General features: G+C 40.7%; 4 protein-coding genes across 6 annotated transcripts; 3 read left to right on the top strand and 1 right to left on the bottom strand.

Moving 5' to 3' along the window:
• Window positions 1-779: 779 nt before the first annotated feature.
• Window positions 780-8,211, top strand: RB195_011904 (uncharacterized protein; the record flags this gene model as incomplete). The annotated part of the gene is made up of 22 exons (XM_064193518.1): window positions 780-893; window positions 2,343-2,495; window positions 2,568-2,654; window positions 2,716-2,824; window positions 2,891-3,000; window positions 3,437-3,492; window positions 3,557-3,633; window positions 3,829-4,025; window positions 4,105-4,251; window positions 4,433-4,537; window positions 4,593-4,667; window positions 4,898-4,988; window positions 5,057-5,151; window positions 5,202-5,348; window positions 5,697-5,859; window positions 5,918-6,044; window positions 6,101-6,258; window positions 6,314-6,413; window positions 6,637-6,731; window positions 7,303-7,406; window positions 7,481-7,543; window positions 8,077-8,211. 22 exons carry the CDS (start codon window positions 780-782, stop codon window positions 8,209-8,211), a joined length of 2,508 nt encoding a protein of 835 aa, XP_064051101.1.
• Window positions 8,212-13,016: 4,805 nt separating this feature from the next.
• Window positions 13,017-15,041, top strand: RB195_011905 (uncharacterized protein; the record flags this gene model as incomplete). Of its 2 annotated transcripts, XM_064193519.1 has the most annotated exons (5): window positions 13,017-13,067; window positions 14,137-14,229; window positions 14,287-14,448; window positions 14,513-14,635; window positions 14,946-15,041. In XM_064193519.1, the coding sequence occupies 5 exons, from the start codon at window positions 13,017-13,019 to the stop codon at window positions 15,039-15,041; spliced, it is 525 nt and encodes a 174-aa protein (XP_064051102.1). The 2 variants fall into 2 exon arrangements, with proteins under 2 accessions (XP_064051102.1, XP_013307992.2); XM_013452538.2 differs by lacking the exon at window positions 13,017-13,067 and having other exon boundaries at window positions 14,185-14,229.
• Window positions 15,042-16,498: 1,457 nt separating this feature from the next.
• RB195_011906 (uncharacterized protein) lies at window positions 16,499-17,018 on the bottom strand (the record flags this gene model as incomplete). Of its 2 annotated transcripts, XM_064193520.1 has the most annotated exons (3): window positions 16,499-16,590; window positions 16,703-16,778; window positions 16,893-17,018. In XM_064193520.1, 3 exons carry the CDS (start codon window positions 17,016-17,018, stop codon window positions 16,499-16,501), a joined length of 294 nt encoding a protein of 97 aa, XP_064051103.1. The 2 variants fall into 2 exon arrangements, with proteins under 2 accessions (XP_064051103.1, XP_064051104.1); XM_064193521.1 differs by lacking the exon at window positions 16,893-17,018 and having other exon boundaries at window positions 16,703-16,811.
• A 1,027-nt stretch (window positions 17,019-18,045) lies between these two features.
• Window positions 18,046-20,565, top strand: RB195_011907 (uncharacterized protein; the record flags this gene model as incomplete). Its single annotated transcript, XM_064193522.1, has 4 exons — window positions 18,046-18,238; window positions 20,029-20,171; window positions 20,286-20,361; window positions 20,474-20,565. The coding sequence occupies 4 exons, from the start codon at window positions 18,046-18,048 to the stop codon at window positions 20,563-20,565; spliced, it is 504 nt and encodes a 167-aa protein (XP_064051105.1).
• Between the last annotated feature and the right edge of the window lie 115 nt (window positions 20,566-20,680).

A 20,680-nucleotide genomic window follows, 5' to 3' on the forward strand; every position in this document is an offset into this window, starting at 1 on the left:
TCGCAGACGATATCGTACGCGAAAATCCGTGAGCTTTTTTTTCTGGAATGTTTAGTCGATGCGGCCTAGCGGCCGAAATATTGTGAGGCTGTTTCTCATGCAGTAAGAACTGCAGCAGTGCAGTTTCCCTCCAGTAGTGCTGCTTGCCTCATCTCGCCATTCGTGCGCTTTTCTCTGGATCCAGTACCAATACTTAGAGTTGTTATTTTTACAAAGGAATCTTAATGTTTCGCAAATTTCCCACTTTTTCGAATGCAAAGAATTGTTTAGTTGCAGTAGCTGACTCTTTTGTTTTCTTTTCGCCTATCTTCTTATATTTTGTACATCTAGTTTAATCTCCCGTACTTTGTGATAAATCCGGCTTTCTATTGATTAGCTTGGACTGCTTTTACGTGGTGGTGGTGAGTGTAATGCGTTCGTGTCACTCATGGATTATTACTAGTCAGTTATGCGAAATAAGTCATGGAAAAATATCTCTGGTTGCCTTCTAATCCCTTGAAAAGTCTCCGATTTCTAGTTTCAAATATGCAACCCTATTCTTGGAATTCGTGAGCACCTCTCAGAAATTAAAACCGCGTTCTTCTCGAATATTTTTCTTTTTGCTGCTCGTAACGAATAACATAACACTTGTTCCAGCAGTTTGATTATCTGTGCTGATTCTCTTTCGATAACCATCCGAAATGTCGACTAATTACAGTTGCCGAGCTCTTCAACGCCGGTGAATGGGGAACTAACGGACTTGAAGATATAATCTACTATATTAATAATTAATACTAGCAATGGTTGGATTTTCTCCTTGTGTCAAGGAAAATCTCTACACATCATCACACCCTGAAGATGATCCGAAATCAACGGCGAATTCTATAGGTGTGCAGCAAGCAGAGACTGCATGTGTGAGTATTTTGAAGTTTCCACGTTCTCCTCTACTTAGTGTGGTCTAAGGATTCGCAGAGTAAATTATGGGATTTTATTACTCTGCGAATCTACCTTTATTTAAAAAAAACCTCTACACTTCGATGCTATCTGCAGCCTTGATATGGGACATATCAACCGTAAGAAATCAATCTTTTTGGTATAAATATTGATTTGTGGTGCTTGTGCTGCTTTAGTTATTTGTCATAATAATGTAATGACAAACAAACTTGTATTAGAATAGTTTTGGTGTTCCCGAGCATTGAGATCTCATTTTTGTGAGACGAAATCTTTGACATAATGATTTTGACGTATGACTTATTGCTGATCTTTTTTTGTTATTACCACCTTTCGGTTGTATAAAAGAAATTTGGCGTTGTTTCGGAGAGAATTCGGAAAAAAGCGAAAATTGCCAGTTAACAATGCGATAGTACAATATATAAATGTGCTACTACTGTTACATTAATCTAACAATACATTACCTACATTAGGCAATTGAAAAGTGCAAAACACTTGGTCGTAACCATATGTGGAATTGGGTAGCATTGAGGATCTCATAAATTTTCTGTTTTATAAGGCCATTTGTGGTGCTGCCACCGAATATTACATCGATTTAGTACCACATTTCAGGCAGGCAAAGTATATACGTATATGTCTGAGTTCTCTTTTAAATTGCTACTGCTTACATCCAATAATAATATATTCACAGTATACCCACGCTCTAGTGGGAGATTTATTTCAAGACTTGGCATTAAAAAAAAGCAGCCAAAATAGGTTTCTTTCTTCGTAATTGTCTGGAGCTTATCCTTCTTTATTGAATAAAGCAAAAGCTTTTAAGGAGATCTTTAACTATTAATGTGAAGTAAAGTTTAGATGAGTTTCGCTGACACCACACGAATGGTACTTCACAAAATTGCATCATATTGCGCAACAATGGTTATCATGGGTTTGGTAAATGCGTCTAGTAGGGTTATTCCGACAATTCTGCCCAATTAGAAGAAAGCAGAGCAACATATATGTGTTATACATCAGCCCAAAACTTATGTGCTTAATGTTTTATTACACAACATTTCCATGTTATTCGCAATACGTTTTATTTTTTTCACTCTGCCATCTTTTATTCTAGATTATTTGGAAAGTTAGTCGACATTCAGAGAGGCAAGGAGAAATCCGGGAAACATTCTAGTTCTCTACATCAGATGTATATTTTGTAAATATCATTAATTTTTTTTTGCAGTAGTTCATCTCGGCTGCTATCTCTCAACCATTGTTTATTTATGTTTACAAGTGTTTTTTTTCTGTGCTATGTTCCTAAGAGTTGGAACGCAAAGACATGCAGCACACAGAGCAACGAAAATTTTGATGGATGTGCCAAGCATGTGCATTGCTGTCAACTCGTATATCAATCATTCGGTAATGCTTATTTGAAGGTGCCTTCTCGATCTATTCATCCACAACCATGGTGTGGACAACATCAAACGAATAATGACGTTTCTTCACGAAATGTCTACAACTACAGCAATCAAGAGGATAAGGAGAAGACACCTATGTGTCGTATTGCGGAACTTGCTCGCTTTCATAAAGTAGTGTTTTTATTCCTATAGAAATTTCTTTCATTTTCATTTTTTTCTGCTAAATATTTTTCGTTCTCTTAGTTGAAGCACGAATACAAGCTTATGGATGAGAGTGGACCTGCTCATAAAAAAATGTTTACAGTGCAACTGTTACTAACCCCAGAAGAAGTGAGCCATAAAGATTTTCTAATGGATTATGCGACTGCTAGTTACCGTATCGTTTTTCTAGATCTTCGAAGGAAGTGGTGCTTCAATCAAGAAAGCTCAGCAAGCAGCAGCTGCAGCTGCATTAGTGGGAACGTCACTAGCAATGCCACCTGAAAAGAAGCGAAAGAAAGGTAGTTTCATGGATTTATTACTAGGTGCTCTCGAAACAATTGCATGATTATGAATTGCCTGTTCAGACGCCAGCTCGCCGTCCGTTCTCCTCTCGCACGTAGCTCGTCGTCTAGGCCTACCGGAACCAATTTATCGATCGCATAATCATCAGAAAATGCCATTAGCGCCTATAACAGTGAGATTATTTAGGGTGTTAGAGGGCAGGGATTTCTTATGAAGATTATGATTGATAGAAAAAGTTAAAATAGTCGTCTCCGAAATACCTGTTCATGCTGTTGGATCAGTATTGGAAAGATTTCTAGATCCTGCCCTGTTTGTTCCTGGAAAGAGTTAACCTGAGATGAAATGACTTTCAGTTAACAAGGTTAGCTTAACAACTCGATTAGGTTGTCGTGGATATGTGTTGCAAGGGATCTTGTTTATTCCTTTAGTTTTTGCAGCAACAATAAAGCCAGACTTTAGCAGTAGTCGTTCACCCGTTTTCATCCGAAAAATTATTGATTTTTTAAATTAGCTTTCCACCAATCCGCTAATTAGTTATGATTTTCTCCCTTCGGTTTCTTCAAGAACGGTTTTTTTTTCCTCTGCTGTGTTTTCAACATTTTTTCCAGCCCCGATTCACGGCACTCACTTCGCCTCCGTTAGCTTGCAACGGAGCACACAATGGGTGAGGAATCTCCCTAAATTTAGATGTGATTGTCATTTACGCATTGTCAAGCAAGCATTTCTAGATTTGACCGCACTACATACTTTCCACAGGATGCATTTGCTCCATCTACACATCCTGCGACACCGAGAATTCAACGTGGTCAGTTCAAACGTCTTTTCTATTGATTTGGAACTTTAGCTTCCTTTCGACTTTTGAAAAGTTATCGGTACATTTAGCATTAATAGGTTCATCGAATTTTGAACTAATAGGACGGTGGAGTGTTCTACACAGTATCATTGAAGAGTTAAAATCATGGACAATTCTCCACTCTTTTTCGAGAGCGATTCATTTCAGCGCCTCTAATAGGCCCAATACCGCCAGTGAATCCACTGTTCGCTCTCGTTTCGCAAACACCTCGTTCGGGACCCGCGTATCCAGTACAGCCACCCAATGAAAGGCTTTGTATGGTTAGCGTAGCCATAGGTCCAGGTCGTGTTTTCACCGGTATAGGGAACACTTTTGCCCAAGCCAAGGCGAATGCGGCTACTCAGGTATTCGTAATACTGATTAAAGTGTACTACTATTCGCAGAAAGTATTCTTTCTGTGTATCTTTTCATACAAACTTTCAGTGCTTGGGTTATCTCGGTCCACATATTCAAGCTCTAGACACAAAGTTAAAAATGGATGAACTGAGGAGGAAAGCTTTGTTGCAGAAGTCCACTTCTGAGGAAACAACATCGAACGGAGGAGTTGTCGATGGAGTGCTGGAACAGACAGTCAGTTGTGGAGTTTTTATAAAGATGTACTCTGCCAATCTCATATAGAAAATTGGGATTTTATTTCCGATGCATAGAAAATGAAGAGAAAACTGGGATTCTCTCTTTTATATAAACATCGCTGCAGAATTTACTTTATCATTCGTAGTTCTCTTTCCCAACTGTTCTATTTTTTTTTCAGGAAGCTTCAGCTGAGGTAGAATCAGTACCGAAGCATAAACAGAAGTCTGTAATTAGTCAAGTGCATGAGTGTGCTCTGCAGATGAAGCTGAACGTAGAATTTGAGGTTTCTTTTATTTTCCTTAGTGGCTGACTTAAAATTAAAAGATGTTACAAATTAGGTGGTGAAAGAGGTTGGTCCCCCGCATGATCGATCGTACGTGGTTCGTTGCTCGCTTCGAAATCCAAAGAACGAGGTAACCTTTTGAATTTCTATCTTTTGAATCTCGGGTCATCTTTATTCCTTATTGATGTTTTTGCATGCATGCCCTATAATCTAATCCACTCCCGAAAGAACGAGATTACTATCTCTTGTTATCTTTGTGATCTATTTTGTTTCTATTGAGCTACTGCATTAATGAGCATCTATATTTTGTTGAGCGGATTCATTGTGTATGTCTTAAGTATGTTTTTTTTTCGCTTCAAGGTTGTCGTAGAAACCGTGGGTGAAGGTCGAAAGAAAAAAGAGGCTACTCAGAATGCATGTGCAAACGTTTTGACGAGGCTGCGTGGTATAGGTTCGTCATCATTTTGGATGATTCACGTGACTAGTTCAACAAATATCTTTTCCCTTGTTATTTCACAGAAAATTCTCCAATATTCATTGCATCATCGTTGTACAAACTCCAAAAACGTGTACTGAACCCTTCTAAGGAGCCAAAAAGAAAGACAATCATAAAGGTAAGACAGTCCATGGTATTGTGTAACTCTCATCACTCCACTTACCTCAGGATATGAAAATGGATCCAACCTATGGTCACCAGATAAACCCGGTATCGAGACTTATTCAAGTTCTACAGGCTAGAAATGAGGATGAACCGCAGTTTGAGCTGATTTCTGAGCAAGGACAAAGCCGATACAAGGAGTTTACTGTGCAGGCAATCCTTTGATTTATTATTTTTTTTAAGGTAATCTGTAAGGTAATCTTAGGAGGCTCATGTATTTTTTTGTATTTGGACATAGTGTCCTTTATGTTTGAAAAACCACTGAATTTGAAGGGATGGTTGTAAACAGGAACAGTGACATTATATAACACTTTTCTTTGGCAGTTCGTTTTGAATTCCTTCTAAATTGTGTAATTCTCGGCTTTCCTGTTTTATAGTATATTTCCTGTTTTTCCCCCTGAAACTTTACTGATTTTCTAGCATTCCCAAGTAATTCTAGTGGTATACTAAAGACTGTTGCTTTCTTAAATCGACGTATTACCTTGACATATCATACTGTAGGTTAGCTGCGGTGCACGAGTTTGCTGTGGAAGCGGCCCGAACAAGCGTCTTGCAAAACGTGCAGCCGCTGAAGCGATGCTGGCTGAGATTGGTTACGTCAAACCTTTACCTCCACCAGGAAAAAGTTTGCTCAAAAAAAAGATGGATTCTCAGCTCAACATCGGTATAACTTAACACTACGTGCTGTAATGCTATGCAAAATGTCTTTAATCGATTTCCAGGAGTTTTTGATCCCAGCGATCTGGTTACGCCACCAGTGCCTGAAGATGCGGTTATTTCATCGAACAATCACATGGAGCAGCAGGAATCTCATGAAAGTGACGAGCAAACGATCCATGAAGGCCTATTGTGAGCTCTGTCTTTCACTGCTCGATTTGAAATTTGAGTAATTCGTTTCGATTTAGAGCACTTTGTGTAGATGAACAAAATGACCAACAGGGAGGTATCTGGCAGCAGTCGCCTGAAAGTGAAACACGAGGAGATTCGCCTGGAAATGTGCCGCCATCACCTGGACGTCGTCGTGTAACGTTTAGTAATCAAGTGAAAGCATGCCCACCACCAGGTTTGGTAGTTGAATTTTCTTGAATTTGTTCATTCTCATGAACATTGTTTGTTAGACGATAGCAAGTATCCGGAACCTGAATTGGCACCTCTGAAGGCAGATGTGTTGGTTGAAGGTCGTGTTAAACGCATCAGGCGAACTAAGGAGGCAAAGAGGTTTGTAAAGCAGAGTAGAATTGAGCTTTGTAGAAAAAGAACGTTGCTAATTTCGATTTCTTTCAATTGCTCTTTCTTTGTCATTCTTCTCTTTTTTCTTGATGAAGAAAGCACAGAGCTATTGCTGAATCCATCCACTGAATCCATGCTTGCTTATTATGTATTTGAAAATTCTTTAATAGCTCTTCTTAGCATTGTGAGTTGTGAAGATTTTTAATGCTAGGGCCCTGTCTGATGATCAGAAGTGCGAAATCCGAGAGATCGCAAGAGCTACGATACAGACTTTGCAGGCTCCGACGATAATTCCATGTGGAGAGGGTGAGCGTCCTTCAGGTTCTTTTATTCCTTCGTTCATTGTCTTCTACTGTTCGATATCGAGTTGGGCACAGTTCTGGAGATATATTGATTGTTATGTAAGCGATTAATGAAACTGCCCGCTTTCGAACCACCTTTTGGTCAAGAAACTGTGTCGCGCGGTTGTTTTTCAATAAACGAAGTGGCTTTCAAATTTGTGAATCAATATGTGCAATAATGTAAACATCAGTTTGATGTATCTGTGACATTTATTTATTTTTAACAATATTTTTGAATACACGCCTGTAGTTGTGCAAGTTCATAAACTTGTTTTTAGTCTCAGCTTTTCTGCTGCTATAACTCTGAAGTGACATAATGAAGAATTTCTGGAATAGCTTCATATTTCTTGATATCAGGAATAATTTGAAATATTATTTTCCGAACAGAGAATCAATCAAAGGACTTGTACTTCCTGCGAATCGCATACAATTCACCCAATTTTCGATGATTGTCATGCAAATGAGGCTCATTATCGAAGAAAACTCAATTCTTCTTATCCTGACGATTGATTTCGATCACTCAGCCACTTTTTCAGGTTCTCCTGACTCGGAAGCTTGTCAGATGCGCACAGCTAAACGCCGCCTCGAAATCCTGTCGGAGAGTTTCAAGTTCAGCGTTCAATACACCAACTTTCCGAAGGTCTTTAGCATATTCATTCTAATAGAGTTCATCACAATTTCATATGTATTGGTTTTGAGTACAACACACTTCAGTCACCTGATGGGAGTGATCCACTATACTTTGCGCTAGTGTCTTTAGGATTGGAGCGACCTATTGTGAGTTGTTGGCTCCTAATAGATTTTTTTGTTAAGGCACAGAACCACAAACGTGGTGAGGGAACTCGCAGGAAAAGCTAAGGATGGGGTTGTAAATTGCGCGATCCGGGGGTGATTCCTCTCATATCTCCTTAATCGTCGTAAAAACGGCGTTGAAGACGCCGTTTTTTAAATGACAATTTCAGTTGCAACGGGCCATCGCGCCGCGTCGCATCCAAGTCCGAGCAGTCGAAGATCAATGATTTACTTTCACCGGCCTTTTCAAGTAAAATCAATGGACAGCCTGCTGAGGAAACTGAAGCGTATACGTGAAGGAGCGTTTTAACATACTTCTTAGGAACTGAAGCGGTTCCCACGCCGTTTTTTATGACAATTAGGGAGAGATGAGCAGAACCACCCCAGATCCTTCAATCTACAACCCAATCTCTAGTATTTTCCGCGGATTTCCTCGAATCGGACCACATCCTGTTCGTGGTATGCTGCCGTTAAATCAAACTGTTATGTAGCACACGTTGTGTTCTGAACTTCCTTAGGTATGCCATGGACGTGGTTCGACTACGGAAGCTGCAGCTGAGAACGCAGCCTTCAATGCGATAACAAATCTATGTACTTACGACCAACCCACTTCACCTCACGATCAGATCGGCACTGTACCTACATGTAACTGAGCTACTCTTCAGAAAATCAGTTAGCTAAGTCATAGCCATCCTGTCACTATCTTTTCATACCATAGCTCGCCTACTTGGACTCAATACGAGTTGCCATAACGTTCAACGTATCTAGGAAATGTTCTATCATGGATAGAGCATTCGTGATCTTCACGTTCCATCCGGTTTCTAGAATGTTCAACAATTGATTCGACCGGTTTACATCCGTGATATGCTTTATATGCCTGCATGCTATACATCGACTCCATTTTTTTTTCTGATTCGCTAGTTTAGTGATGTGTCTACGAGTTTTCAGTTGGCTTTTTTCTTTTTTTTTGTTCTAAAACTTAACTTAAAATAATTAGTACCGCAGAATAGCTTTCGGGCGAACTTGTGCATTCGTTTCTATGTCAAATTTTAAAAGTTCAACTTCTACACTGCAATTTATATATTTCTCAGAACATGCTAATGTGATTTTGTTCTTTCGAACGGTTAATTTTTTTTAAGTTTGGCAACGTTAATCACTACGGTTCGCAAATGATCGTGCCAATTGTCCCAAAAATCGTGTACGGGATCCTTTTTAGAGAGTAGCATTTCGCATTAGTTTTGGGACGTTGACTTGGTCAGCTGGACGGATTGCTTCAAGGTCTTATTTCGATCCATTTGGTAGTTAGATGCGAAGAGAGTTATTAGGGGACGATGATGACTATAAATCCTACTTGCAGATATTTTTGAACGGCGGTTCTTAGCTTGATTTTACATTAATTGTTGTCTTCGCTGCCAAACTTCCACATTTTTTTTGCTGTGAGTTAAATTGGAAACCTAATTCCATAGAATAATTCAAAGTCGATCTTCGGAATTACTCTAATGATTTTTTTGGACACGAATCCGATTTTCTCGCCTTTTCAAACTGCCAAATGTATTAAAATGAAGCCGTTTTGTTACAATCCGATTGGCGTTAGCAATGAGCTTGCTCACCAAAGTGTGCTGTAACGTAATCTTTCTCTTCAACAATGATCCCTATTTACACTCAAATGCCACCTGTGTTATAAGTAAATACTATATTCTCTTATCCGAATGCGGTTTATATCCAGTGCTGTGTTTCAAATTCCTACTAATCACTTGTCCATACTAATCGCTCATAAAACCAACATGTTTAACATTAATAATATCGTATTTTAGAAGAAGCTTTGCCACCGCATAGGTCTTGTCTGTTGAAGTTTTTCTTTCATTTTCTTTTTTTTTTCTTTCTTGTATCATTTTCTGGTGTGTAAAAATAGAGCTTACACTAATACTTTCTCAAGGAAAAGAAATTTGGGAGAAAATTTGACAATAGGTGCTGCTTTTTGCATTGTGATATCTTAAAAACAACTACTCATTTTTGACGTGATTCTTTGCGTTTCGAGGTGTTTACGATATCGGTGTCAAAGGGAATTTCCGATACAATTAGTCTCTCTGTATTTGTGTATCCTGTTTAGTGAAGTGTCTTTGCTTACGGTATGTGATTTATTTTTAAGAAAACAAAAATTGATGAGATTGTATCCTTTTTAGAATGAGTTTTTCATAGAAATTTTCTCTAGGGTAGATTTGATCTACTATTGTTTATATGCCTGATTGTCCCAGAAATGGTTTGGCTTGAGAATTCTTTTTTTTTCTGTTGGTAAAGTTTAGTTTGCAAAGTTGCAAAGGAGGGCTCTGAGTCCACATGTAGGTGTTACTGATCGACTCCATTCCGTCCTAGGAGGTTATGATTTGAAAAAAAAAGCTTCTTTTGCTTCAGTTCAGTTCATTTCATTTCAAAGGTTATAAGTAGGTAAAGTTGAGCACCATCTCTTTTCTTACTTCCTTTTTTTTAAAGAAATGAAATCATACTACTAGAAATCCTACATTGAACGGTTTCTTGGAAAAATATGTTTTGTTTTCGTGGAACAGCACAACTAAAATAACCTTCTCAAGCCAAACTATTTTGATTTTCTTATAATCTTGTTTAGTATTTCGTGCTTTGTTCCATATTCTCATTGCTCCCTTACCAAAGCGGCTGTCAGAATTCTGTAATCTGTTTTTGCACTTAACATTTTCTAAAATGTGATCCGATATCGATTAGTTCAGTGTAAAAAGTGATTGTTCTCTGATGTGTTCTCAGCTATGATTTATTGCAATTTTTTCTCCTCCGACACAAATGTGCTCATTGCTCTCTAGTGCTATTCTAACCATATCGCGCTTTAATACTCTCCTCTTTTTTTTAAAGTTGAAATGCTCTCAATTATCCAACTTTCCCCCCATCCCTAATCCATGGAGGCATTCGAATCAAAGCATAACCAAATTATCTCGCATGAGTGATAGGATCGATTGGAATTGTTCACCTCAACTGCATCTTGTCATGTCTTGTCACATACGCGCGCATAGTACTACGGTAGATTACTGTGTATTCAAATTGTCCGTGTGTGTGTGTTTTTTTTTCACCACAATCTGTGAAATAAATATTGGTGACGGATGTCTGATGCTCTGAGATAATTGAAAACATTGAACTCACTTCGGAATTTCTTGACAGTTTATCCTTTTTAAAGGGCATTTGTGAGATTTGCTCACAGGTTCCTGTGAGGAATGCTTTTCGCTTTTCGAAGTTATCAATTCAGATAAACGAGGAGAAATGCTATGAAATAAAGGACATTTGATGTATGATTTTAAAAAATCGTTAGGTTATCTAACTGACACACTTTGACCTACGGGGGGTCAGATGCAAAGGGTATCGTTATTAGTTATTATTAGCGGCGGAACTTCAACAACCGATGGTTCACTAACATCACGAGTCTATGGCTAAGATAAGGTGAGCGCAATTGTGGATTCCTTCTCTGACATTGTCTTTGAGCAATCTGTTTGCTCCGACATATCTTGTAGGGTGACGAGACGTTTGAGGGGAGAGATTATACGTATCTTTGATTTTCTAAGTTCTGAAGAAGGCGACGACGCCGAGACCTCAGTCAGCATAAAGACCGATGAAAATCTGCTCTGCTTTGCTCGAGAAAAGTAATGCATGAAACGTACTTCCTTTGCCTTTTGTCGCGCTCCAATGGTGTATGGGTATCGATCGATCCATTCGTAGTTTTTTGTCATGAAAATACTTCATAATGATGCAAAACTCCACACCGATGAGGTGTCGAACCATCGCCATGCACCTGATAGGCGAGCAGTCTACCTTTTATTCATTGTCCAAAGTTATGCAGCTATCGGTGTTGTCTTTGATAACGCAAGATAGTTTCTCTCATATGTTAGTGAGGATAAATAAACTTTTATGTGAATGTATACTCCCAAATTTGCAAACTATCATGCTGTATAATAACGGGCCTATTCTGTCGCGTGTGTGCGTCTGTGTATGTGTGTGTCTCAGTCAAGAAACTCCAAAAAGAGAGGGAGACAAATACTTTGGCGTCGGTTTGGTGCGCTAGAGCCTCAACGCGCGGCGTCGAATTCGTGCCCGGATCCAGATAGCTGTAAAATGGGGTGCGACGGGTCCCATAGGGTCGGATTGGGTCACTGGTGCCAGAAAGTTATAGAGTGAGCAGAGACGGTTTCCGCTGCTCCCGATTGGTGCGCGAGAGCCCCAACACAGTAGAATGGATTTCTATGGTTCCTTCACATGTCCATTTCCCAGCATGTCTCTCTGATGCTGCTAACATCCTTTCTTCAAAGAGAAGAAACAAACGTGCTAGCGGCTGCTTAAATACAGTACATAGTAGCCAACAGTTTACGCGCGGTCTGACGTAGAACGTTATTTTGATCACTACGGCAGTAATATTCACGTCATTCCATGTTAGCACATCATGCTGTGCAAATAATTGAGAACGGAGGAAACTCATACTTCGAATAATGTTTTCAAATTGTGAAGGTTCGAGAGGAACATGGATGTAAAATCAAGTTTGATTGTTTTCCAAATATAGAACTGAGCGTTTAAGGAAAAACCATAAAATCTTTTACCTATGGTTATATTGTCGGGCAAAGAAAAAGTTGAAGAAAGCGTTGATAGGAAAAAACAATTCTAATTTTGCAAAAAATGTCGCCACTCTTACTTTTTTTTGATCGGTGAAGGCGAGCGAAGCGAACACCAAAAAAAGCCTGAAGTCCGGCTTTAGCCGGCTGTTCAGGCTGGTTACAATATATTGATGGTGATATTCAAGGAAAAATTCTTGAGTAGAACTTGGCAGCGGTCCTTTTTTTACCGTTTACCACGACCATGCTTCCTAAGATAAATCATTTTCAAATATCATATGGAAAAAATACATTCATTTCTTTTAATGAAAATCACGAGTAGTGAAGAAATCAAAATGAGTTGAAGCAGGTAAGGTCAATGTGAGAAGAGTAACCCTTTTCACACATATATTTCAAGAAAAAACGAAAAATGAATTTTTCTCACTGCAATCTGATTATGCAACTTAAATGGACAAACGTAGCCTATTACGCAAGGGGTTTACCGCGGTACTGGTCGAGTAAAAAATATCTCTAACTTCTCAGGTAAAGTTTTAGTTGGTTTTGATCTTCTTAAGTCCATCACAAGAAATACGACCTGGGCTAATTACTCTCTCCAGCAAAGTGAGGGCAATTCACGTGCGAGCGTGAATGCATTATCAACTAAAAAAACCAATACGTATGGAACAACCGATATAATACAACCAAACAAGCGAATTCAAATTCGACCCAATTTGCACAAAAAAACCAATTCAAATATATCATTTTAAACCAATTAAGAACTATCAGCATACAATTTTTAAAAATCATTCCAAATACATCGGCAGTGAATACAACCAAAGAACACAGGGTGATCCAAGGAAATGGGAAATTTTGAATATGGTAGCGACAGCCCGGAGAAATTGGTAGACAAGGTGAGAGTAGCAGTCTTTCCTATCCAACTACTTGCCATTTACAAGACATGGACTAGTGGGTTGGTTCACAAAGTGGATTTGCTGTGAAGCTCACAAAGTGCATTCCAAACAAATGCTGACAGTGCGACTGCTGCTCAACGACAATTTCGACGTCATTACAATTCCAGACGTCATGTTCGCATGCCAACTTGCCACACCAGCAATACATGGGTTAAGAATTCCGAGGAGATCGATTCAGATATAAAGATGCATATGCAGTATCTAAAAGCTATGGGAGAGCAGTTGAGTGAGCAGTTCAGTAGTAGTAGCACCACGACCGTTTTTGTAAAATGACTTCACAGCAAATGCACGTTTTGATCCGACCCACTGGTCCATGGTTAGTGAATGGGACCTAGTTGTATAATGAGGGATTGCTACTTGCACCTCGTCAACCAGCCACTCAGAGCTGCCACTACTACACGTAAAACTTCCTTGGACCACCCTGCATTTTAGCAAAGTGATTACCCTTTGACTCACTTATTTAACTAGAGAATCAATCATTCTTGTAGTTATAGGTGACATAAAACATTGCCCATCAACCTATGTGCACAGTTGCCGCTGTGTTCAAAATTGCTGGGTCGATGAGCCAGGGTCTCTTTAACGACTGTTCGAAGGCAATTAACGTGCATGGTAATGCTTGCTAGAAAAGAGTGTGATGATGCAAAACCTACAGGAAGAATTCAGTATAAGTGAAAAGGAAGTCTGAGGCTGACAAAAAGAAGGACCTCTGCAGATTTGCAGGCATCCTCCCTTCTCTCAGAATTGCACAGAAGGAAGGGGTCTAGGATTTTAGTTATGAGGAAGGTTGAAAAAGTTAGATTTTTTCAAAGAATGACAATGATGGCAATATTGTTACTACACAAGAGATTATGGCACCATGATATGTAATTGTTCTCGAGATCGACGTCGATCATTCGAGGTAAGCAAATTTGGGTAATATTTGTTTGTTCAGTACAGGAACACTATTGTAGGATTTTACATATGAAAGGCTATTGGAAAACGTGGTTCACAAACATCTTTTGCTTTTCAGCAGCATAAAAGTCGACAGCGGTGGTATTCCGTATCATCTTCCAACGCCATGGCAGTTCTTCTCATCCTTCTTGCACTCTTCGCCCCAGCACAGGTAAGTCTTGGACATTATCACTGGTCTACATGGACAATTTCCATCGTCTATTTGAAGGCTTGTGCTCCAGCCACAACAGTTGCTCCCGGCGGCGGCAGCAGCAACGAGACCATTCCAAGACAGAAGCGGGAGGTCGAACAAGTTTTGGTGACGGTGAGCACCAAAATGAAATACGATCCGAAGATGAACGGCTCACATCTGAATGTGCTGAAAACAATGGTAATAATGGTTGGCAAAGTATTTTAAAACATATTACAAAGGAAGAGCGGTGGCTCATGTTAAGATCGATGACTTTGCTCAAATGAATCGAGTGGACTACAAGAAGAGTTTAGTCAAAGAGAGCGTGAAGAACAATAACGGAAAGTTCGCCGCCGTTTACACAGTGCAGGGCTCTGGCTGTGAGGAGGTAAATGCCAATAGTTCCTTTTATTTTTTAGAATTCCGTACTATTACTCCAGACATTCTCTCGTTTTGATGCGGACCTTTTGTTCTTTTTGATCTGGTTTTTCAACCTAATACTAGGATACGTTGTGTAATGTCGAATGCTGAAGGCACATGAGCAAGGCTTGTTGGGCTTAGTAGAGTACCAGATTGAGTGTTCGTGTTATTCAACCCTCAGTCTTGTCAAAGTTTAAGAGTTTGTAGGTTAACAACCCACAATTTTTCAAAAGAGTATTTGAAAGAGTAGGTATTTGTTGGGACGGTTTAACTTTCAGGTGCACAACTTCGCACGTGGAGCGAGGGGCAACGTAAACTTCATCAGGAAAATGGAAATCAAATGCGGAAGAAGGCCTGCATATGTGATCAATTGATCAAATAGTTGCTGGATTAGAAATAAAATCTGAACGGATACAGTGAACAAAAAGATAATTGAACTTGATATAGAAAAGAAATTTAAAAGTGTGACTAAGAAGCAGAATTCTCCATTCACCCGAATGGGGAACGGTAAAAAGGGTCCCGGCGGATTCTCCGCGAATGTCTCCGAGGCATAACGTGCCCAGTGGATATGCCGGCGGACAAGCGAACGTACCTCGACGAGGTCATGCTCCAGTCGTTCATGAAGACGCAGACAACCGTATTAGATGTTCTTCTAGCCACGGAGACGCAGAAAACTGCGCAGTTACAAGGAAATATGCAAAGAAGAGTGGTGTGAGCTGTCGAAATTACCGAATAAGTCGAAGAATAATAGTGTTAGATAGAAGTACATGAGATTTGTATGGTGTTCTAATAGAGAAAGGGAGTGAGTTTGCCTTTATACCTCCTTCAGAAAGTCTAGAAATCTTACCAAATTTGAACTCTTTTTCTTTCTGTAAGTTCCAAGAAGTCAGAGATGCAGAAGTTCAGGAATAAATTAGGCTAAGAAAACTTGGGAGTTACAGGATAACGATAATTCTCATTACCGTTACTTTTGAGAGCTTGAATATTACGTTTCAAAGAAAATTTTTATACACGTAATTTGAAGCTATCAGATACATCCTTATCTCATAATTCGCGTGAGAATTTCTCTTGCTTCTGGTACGATTACAAAATTGAGATCACCTCACGTTACAAAATTGCAGTGAATGTGTATGATTCTGAAAGACAATTTAGTATATAGTGAATTATATCCTAGCCGTTGATGTAGCGTATGATTAGCAGCAGATAAGCAGAGTCAGTTATTTAGGTGCGAAAGTGAATCTCTTTAGGACACGCACCATCGTTAATTGCTCTGACGAGGCATGACCGAGGCATGCTGGAAATTCCGCCGGGACCCTCTTTACACGCACCCCACCCGAATCACTTGTGCTCCGGTTGTTCATCGATTTGCTTGAGTGGGCACCAGTAATACTTCTATTTGTCCCAATCGCTCCTAAGTGTTGCCCAGTTGGTTCTCTTCTTGCGAGAGACTCGAAGAGCATCATGTTTTTCGAAAGACTTCGTGAGGAGGTCGGAATAACGGGTCTGCCGGTCTTACCGCGGTGCGTTTGATGTCGCGTAGTACGCAGTAGGTCACGGTCCTAGTGCAACGATAGTCGGTACAACGTGTGCGTTCCACCTAACTTTACTTTTATTCGCATATGCGACAGCGTCTCTGATCTTTGGTCGATGATCCCTTCTTTGACTTGCATGAAGAGGGGCACTCCTAGCATCACCAATTCAATTTTCCGTTTTCTACTGCGCTGAAAGCATTTTCCTCCTGTTTGCAACACGCCCAGGCCTCTGACACGTAGATCAAAGCAGGAGGAACGGTGGCGTTAAATAGGCGAGCACGATGTTGGATTAGTTATCTTCATTGCATCATCGATGCTGTTGCTGCCAAAGCCCAAGTTTCCTCCTGCCCGCCTCGGAGGTCAGGTCGTTCACCATTGTTAATTTCCCGACCTAGATATACATATCTGGAACATTTGGAAATATTCATTCCTTTGAGCATGAATGGGGAATGGGAAATTCATGTTTCTCGCGAAAATCGTCCCGTTCAGGAACAGCTAAATACCGATCTCTTTACACGTTTCATCAAATTCGACCAGCATTCGTTCCGCCTGATTAATGTCGTCAACGGGAGGAAGATGCTGTAAATGCAAGCCGTCAACATTCGCTCCCATGTTATCTCATTCCGGTCCTCGCATTGCGTTCTCGAGATTGGGACTAAATATTTAGGGTGAGATCGTAACACCCTGACGAACCCGTCTCTTCATGTCGATTGTGAAAACATTATTTAACGGGGAAATTTTGGTCGTGAAGTTGCTATAGAACTCAAAAAGTATCTTAATGAATGGAGTAGGGACGCCTTGCTTGTCCAAGGCCTTCATGATCGCCTCAGTCTCAACTGAATCGAAGGCTTTCTTCAAGTCGATGACAGTGACAGCGATGTCTTGTACGCTCTAATCTGTATTTGTACGGTACTTGACATGGTATGTATGTGATCAATCGTACTGAATCCTTTTCGAAACCCTGCTTGCTTGCATGCCTGTCCTTCATCTTCTCCACTTTTCACCTTTTCTTTTTATCCTGTTCAGGATAACTCTTGTAAAAAGCTTGTAGATGAACGTCAATAAGCAAATTGCGCTATAGTTCTCGATGTCATATAGGTCTCTCTTCCTATACAACAGCACGGTCTTGCTGATTTTCCATTTCGTAGGAACCATGGATTCCGACAGATAACGAGTGATGGGGCCGTGTAAAGAAGTTGATTGTTACCTGCAAGTGGTGGCCCTGCTTTTACTGAACGCAATCAAGCACTTGAGTTTACGCATTGGGAACGTACGAGCTATATAACCTCCACTGTTATATAGCGCAAGATTCCCATACATTGCAAAAAGCTGTCGTCCGACAGATTGCCAAAGCACATAACCTGAAAGGTCAACTGTCTGAAGGGACCATAGAATCTTTGGCAACAACCATTCGTTACGTTACGCTGAACTTCCAAACACTATCGAGTGAACTTCATCATACTCCCCTGTCTAGGCTTTTACGATATCTCAGTGTGCCATTTGCGCTAGAAGAAACATGCATCAGAGTTCGGCCCGTCATCAGCATCAAAAATTACACCTTATGATGCGGAGATCCTGATGAGAAGAAAGTAGGTGGCTGAGCGATAGCTGTGAGGAACGATTACGACAACCTAGTGGAGGAATTTGGCTCATCGTCGTTTAAATGCGTCATTGTACGACTGAGGGATCGCAGAGGACGTAAACTATGAATTGCAAGTGCCCAGCCACCTGCCGAAACCGCTGATGGCAACAATAAGCACGCCTTGTAAGGAGAACTCAATGCGTTGATCTCTAAGGTACCATCCCAGCATCATCTCTTTTACGTTTAAGAGGAATCATCAACGCCATGAGCTCACGTGGCGGGGTCAAACTTTTAACCCCTGAAGAGCAGGGCAAGCAGAAGATGAGGACTCTTGAACTTCAGCTCGACTACGTTCTGACGAGGATTATTCTTCGTGTCGAGGAAGATACATGTGTAGAGGAGGATTTAAAAACAGCGCACCACGAAATTGACGACATCGAGATCTCAACGCGAATAGGTAGGAGTAAAGTTGTTGTTCTGAGCTATGAGCGTGATCGCAATGAACCTCTTAGTTGTCAATCAAAGTCTTTAAAAGGATATAGTCTGTGGTGTATCAGTCCACTTGGGATGCGCCAATGCTTTTTACTGCAATCCGTAATCGCTGAGGTTCTGAACTGCCTGTTGGCCCATACAATGGTTTTCGAGGGCGGCCGATGTGTCGAGTCGGTGTTGTTGACCTCCCAAACAGATACTGGTACCAATTTGTCGACCTCGGAGGGATGAAAGGGTTGGTTTTGACTAGGGCACTCTCGAACCGTCGATTGTGGGATCGTAGGACCTCTCACCGAATGCGCTACACTAGCTACACCACTATCAGAGTTGCATTAGATACTGGCATCACGCATTATTTATATGAAAGCGTTCTCCGTTAATAGTAAAACTTTGTTAAAAGAATGTAAACGGAAGGCTCAAATGTGCCCAGTAACTCAAGCATATTGTAAGAGGCGTAACTCATTACCAACTCCACTATTATTAAACTAATTTTGTTGGAATTTCATCGCACTTGGCTGGAAAATAAGCTGCTGTTTTCGTCATTTTTCACTTGCTCTTACTCCTCTCACCGGAGAACATCTTTTCATTTCGCCGCTATACTGTTTTAGTAAAGCATAAGCTTTTCAAACTTCTCTGCTTTTGACGTTCACTCGTCTCCGCGGTGTTTTTGCAGGTGCCGACGCAACTTCCCTCTCAAACGGTTATCCTGGCTGAAATCGGCAGTGCTGCGAGCGACGTATAAAGAACTGTACGTGGATTTTGTTTCCGCAGATGCAAAACATAATTTCTTCAGTGACGTTTGAGCCGGGAGCGTTTCCTTTGCAACGTCCTGGATGCACTTTGCGAAGGAATCCGCATCTTTCTCGTCCGCACTCCAACATGAATAGACACACGCTAGCGGAAATTCGTTTTGGATTCTTCCTCTTTCAGACCTGCCATTTCAAGTTTCGGTTGAGGAGGAACTTCTTGGTTTCTCTTAAGGAAGAGAGTCTTGAAGATGAGAAGAATTGGACGGTGGTCAGAGACAAACTAGATGTCCCAAATAGCTCTAGATTTTATTTAGAGATCTGACTGAAGAATGTTCCTCGTCAGAATGTAGTCGAGCTGAAGTTTAAGAGCCTTCAGGGGAGTATGATGAAGTTCACTCGATAGTGTTTGGCAGTTCAGCGTAACGTAACGAATGGTTGTTGCCAAAGATTCTATGGTCCCTTCAGACAGTTGACCTTTCAGGTTATGTGCTTTGGCAATCTGTCGGACGACAGCTTTTTGCAATGTATGGGAATCTTGCGCTATATAACAGTGGAGGTTATATAGCTCGTACGTTCCCAATGCGTAAACTCAAGTGCTTGATTGCGTTCAGTAAAAGCAGGGCCACCACTTGCAGGTAACAATCAACTTCTTTACACGGCCCCATCACTCGTTATCTGTCGGAATCCATGGTTCCTACGAAATGGAAAATCAGCAAGACCGTGCTGTTGTATAGGAAGAGAGACCTATATGACATCGAGAACTATAGCGCAATTTGCTTATTGACGTTCATCTACAAGCTTTTTACAAGAGTTATCCTGAACAGGATAAAAAGAAAAGGTGAAAAGTGGAGAAGATGAAGGACAGGCATGCAAGCAAGCAGGGTTTCGAAAAGGATTCAGTACGATTGATCACATACATACCATCTCAAGTACCGTACAAATACAGATTAGAGCGTACAAGACATCGCTGTCACTGTCATCGACTTGAAGAAAGCCTTCGATTCAGTTGAGACTGAGGCGATCATGAAGGCCTTGGACAAGCAAGGCGTCCCTACTCCATTCATTAAGATACTTTTTGAGTTCTATAGCAACTTCACGACCAAAATTTCCCCGTTAAATAATGTTTTCACAATCGACATGAAGAGACGGGTTCGTCAGGGTGTTACGATCTCACCCTAAATATTTAGTCCCAATCTCGAGAACGCAATGCGAGGACCGGAATGAGATAACATGGGAGCGAATGTTGACGGCTTGCATTTACAGCATCTTCCTCCCGTTGACGACATTAATCAGGCGGAACGAATGCTGGTCGAATTTGATGAAACGTGTAAAGAGATCGGTATTTAGCTGTTCCTGAACGGGACGATTTTCGCGAGAAACATGAATTTCCCATTCCCCATTCATGCTCAAAGGAATGAATATTTCCAAATGTTCCAGATATGTATATCTAGGTCGGGAAATTAACAATGGTGAACGACCTGACCTCCGAGGCGGGCAGGAGGAAACTTGGGCTTTGGCAGCAACAGCATCGATGATGCAATGAAGATAACTAATCCAACATCGTGCTCACCTATTTAACGCCACCGTTCCTCCTGCTTTGATCTACGTGTCAGAGGCCTGGGCGTGTTGCAAACAGGAGGAAAATGCTTTCAGCGCAG

Source organism: Necator americanus, chromosome III, assembly GCF_031761385.1.
Source record: "Necator americanus strain Aroian chromosome III, whole genome shotgun sequence".
Taxonomy (NCBI): domain Eukaryota; kingdom Metazoa; phylum Nematoda; class Chromadorea; order Rhabditida; family Ancylostomatidae; genus Necator; species Necator americanus.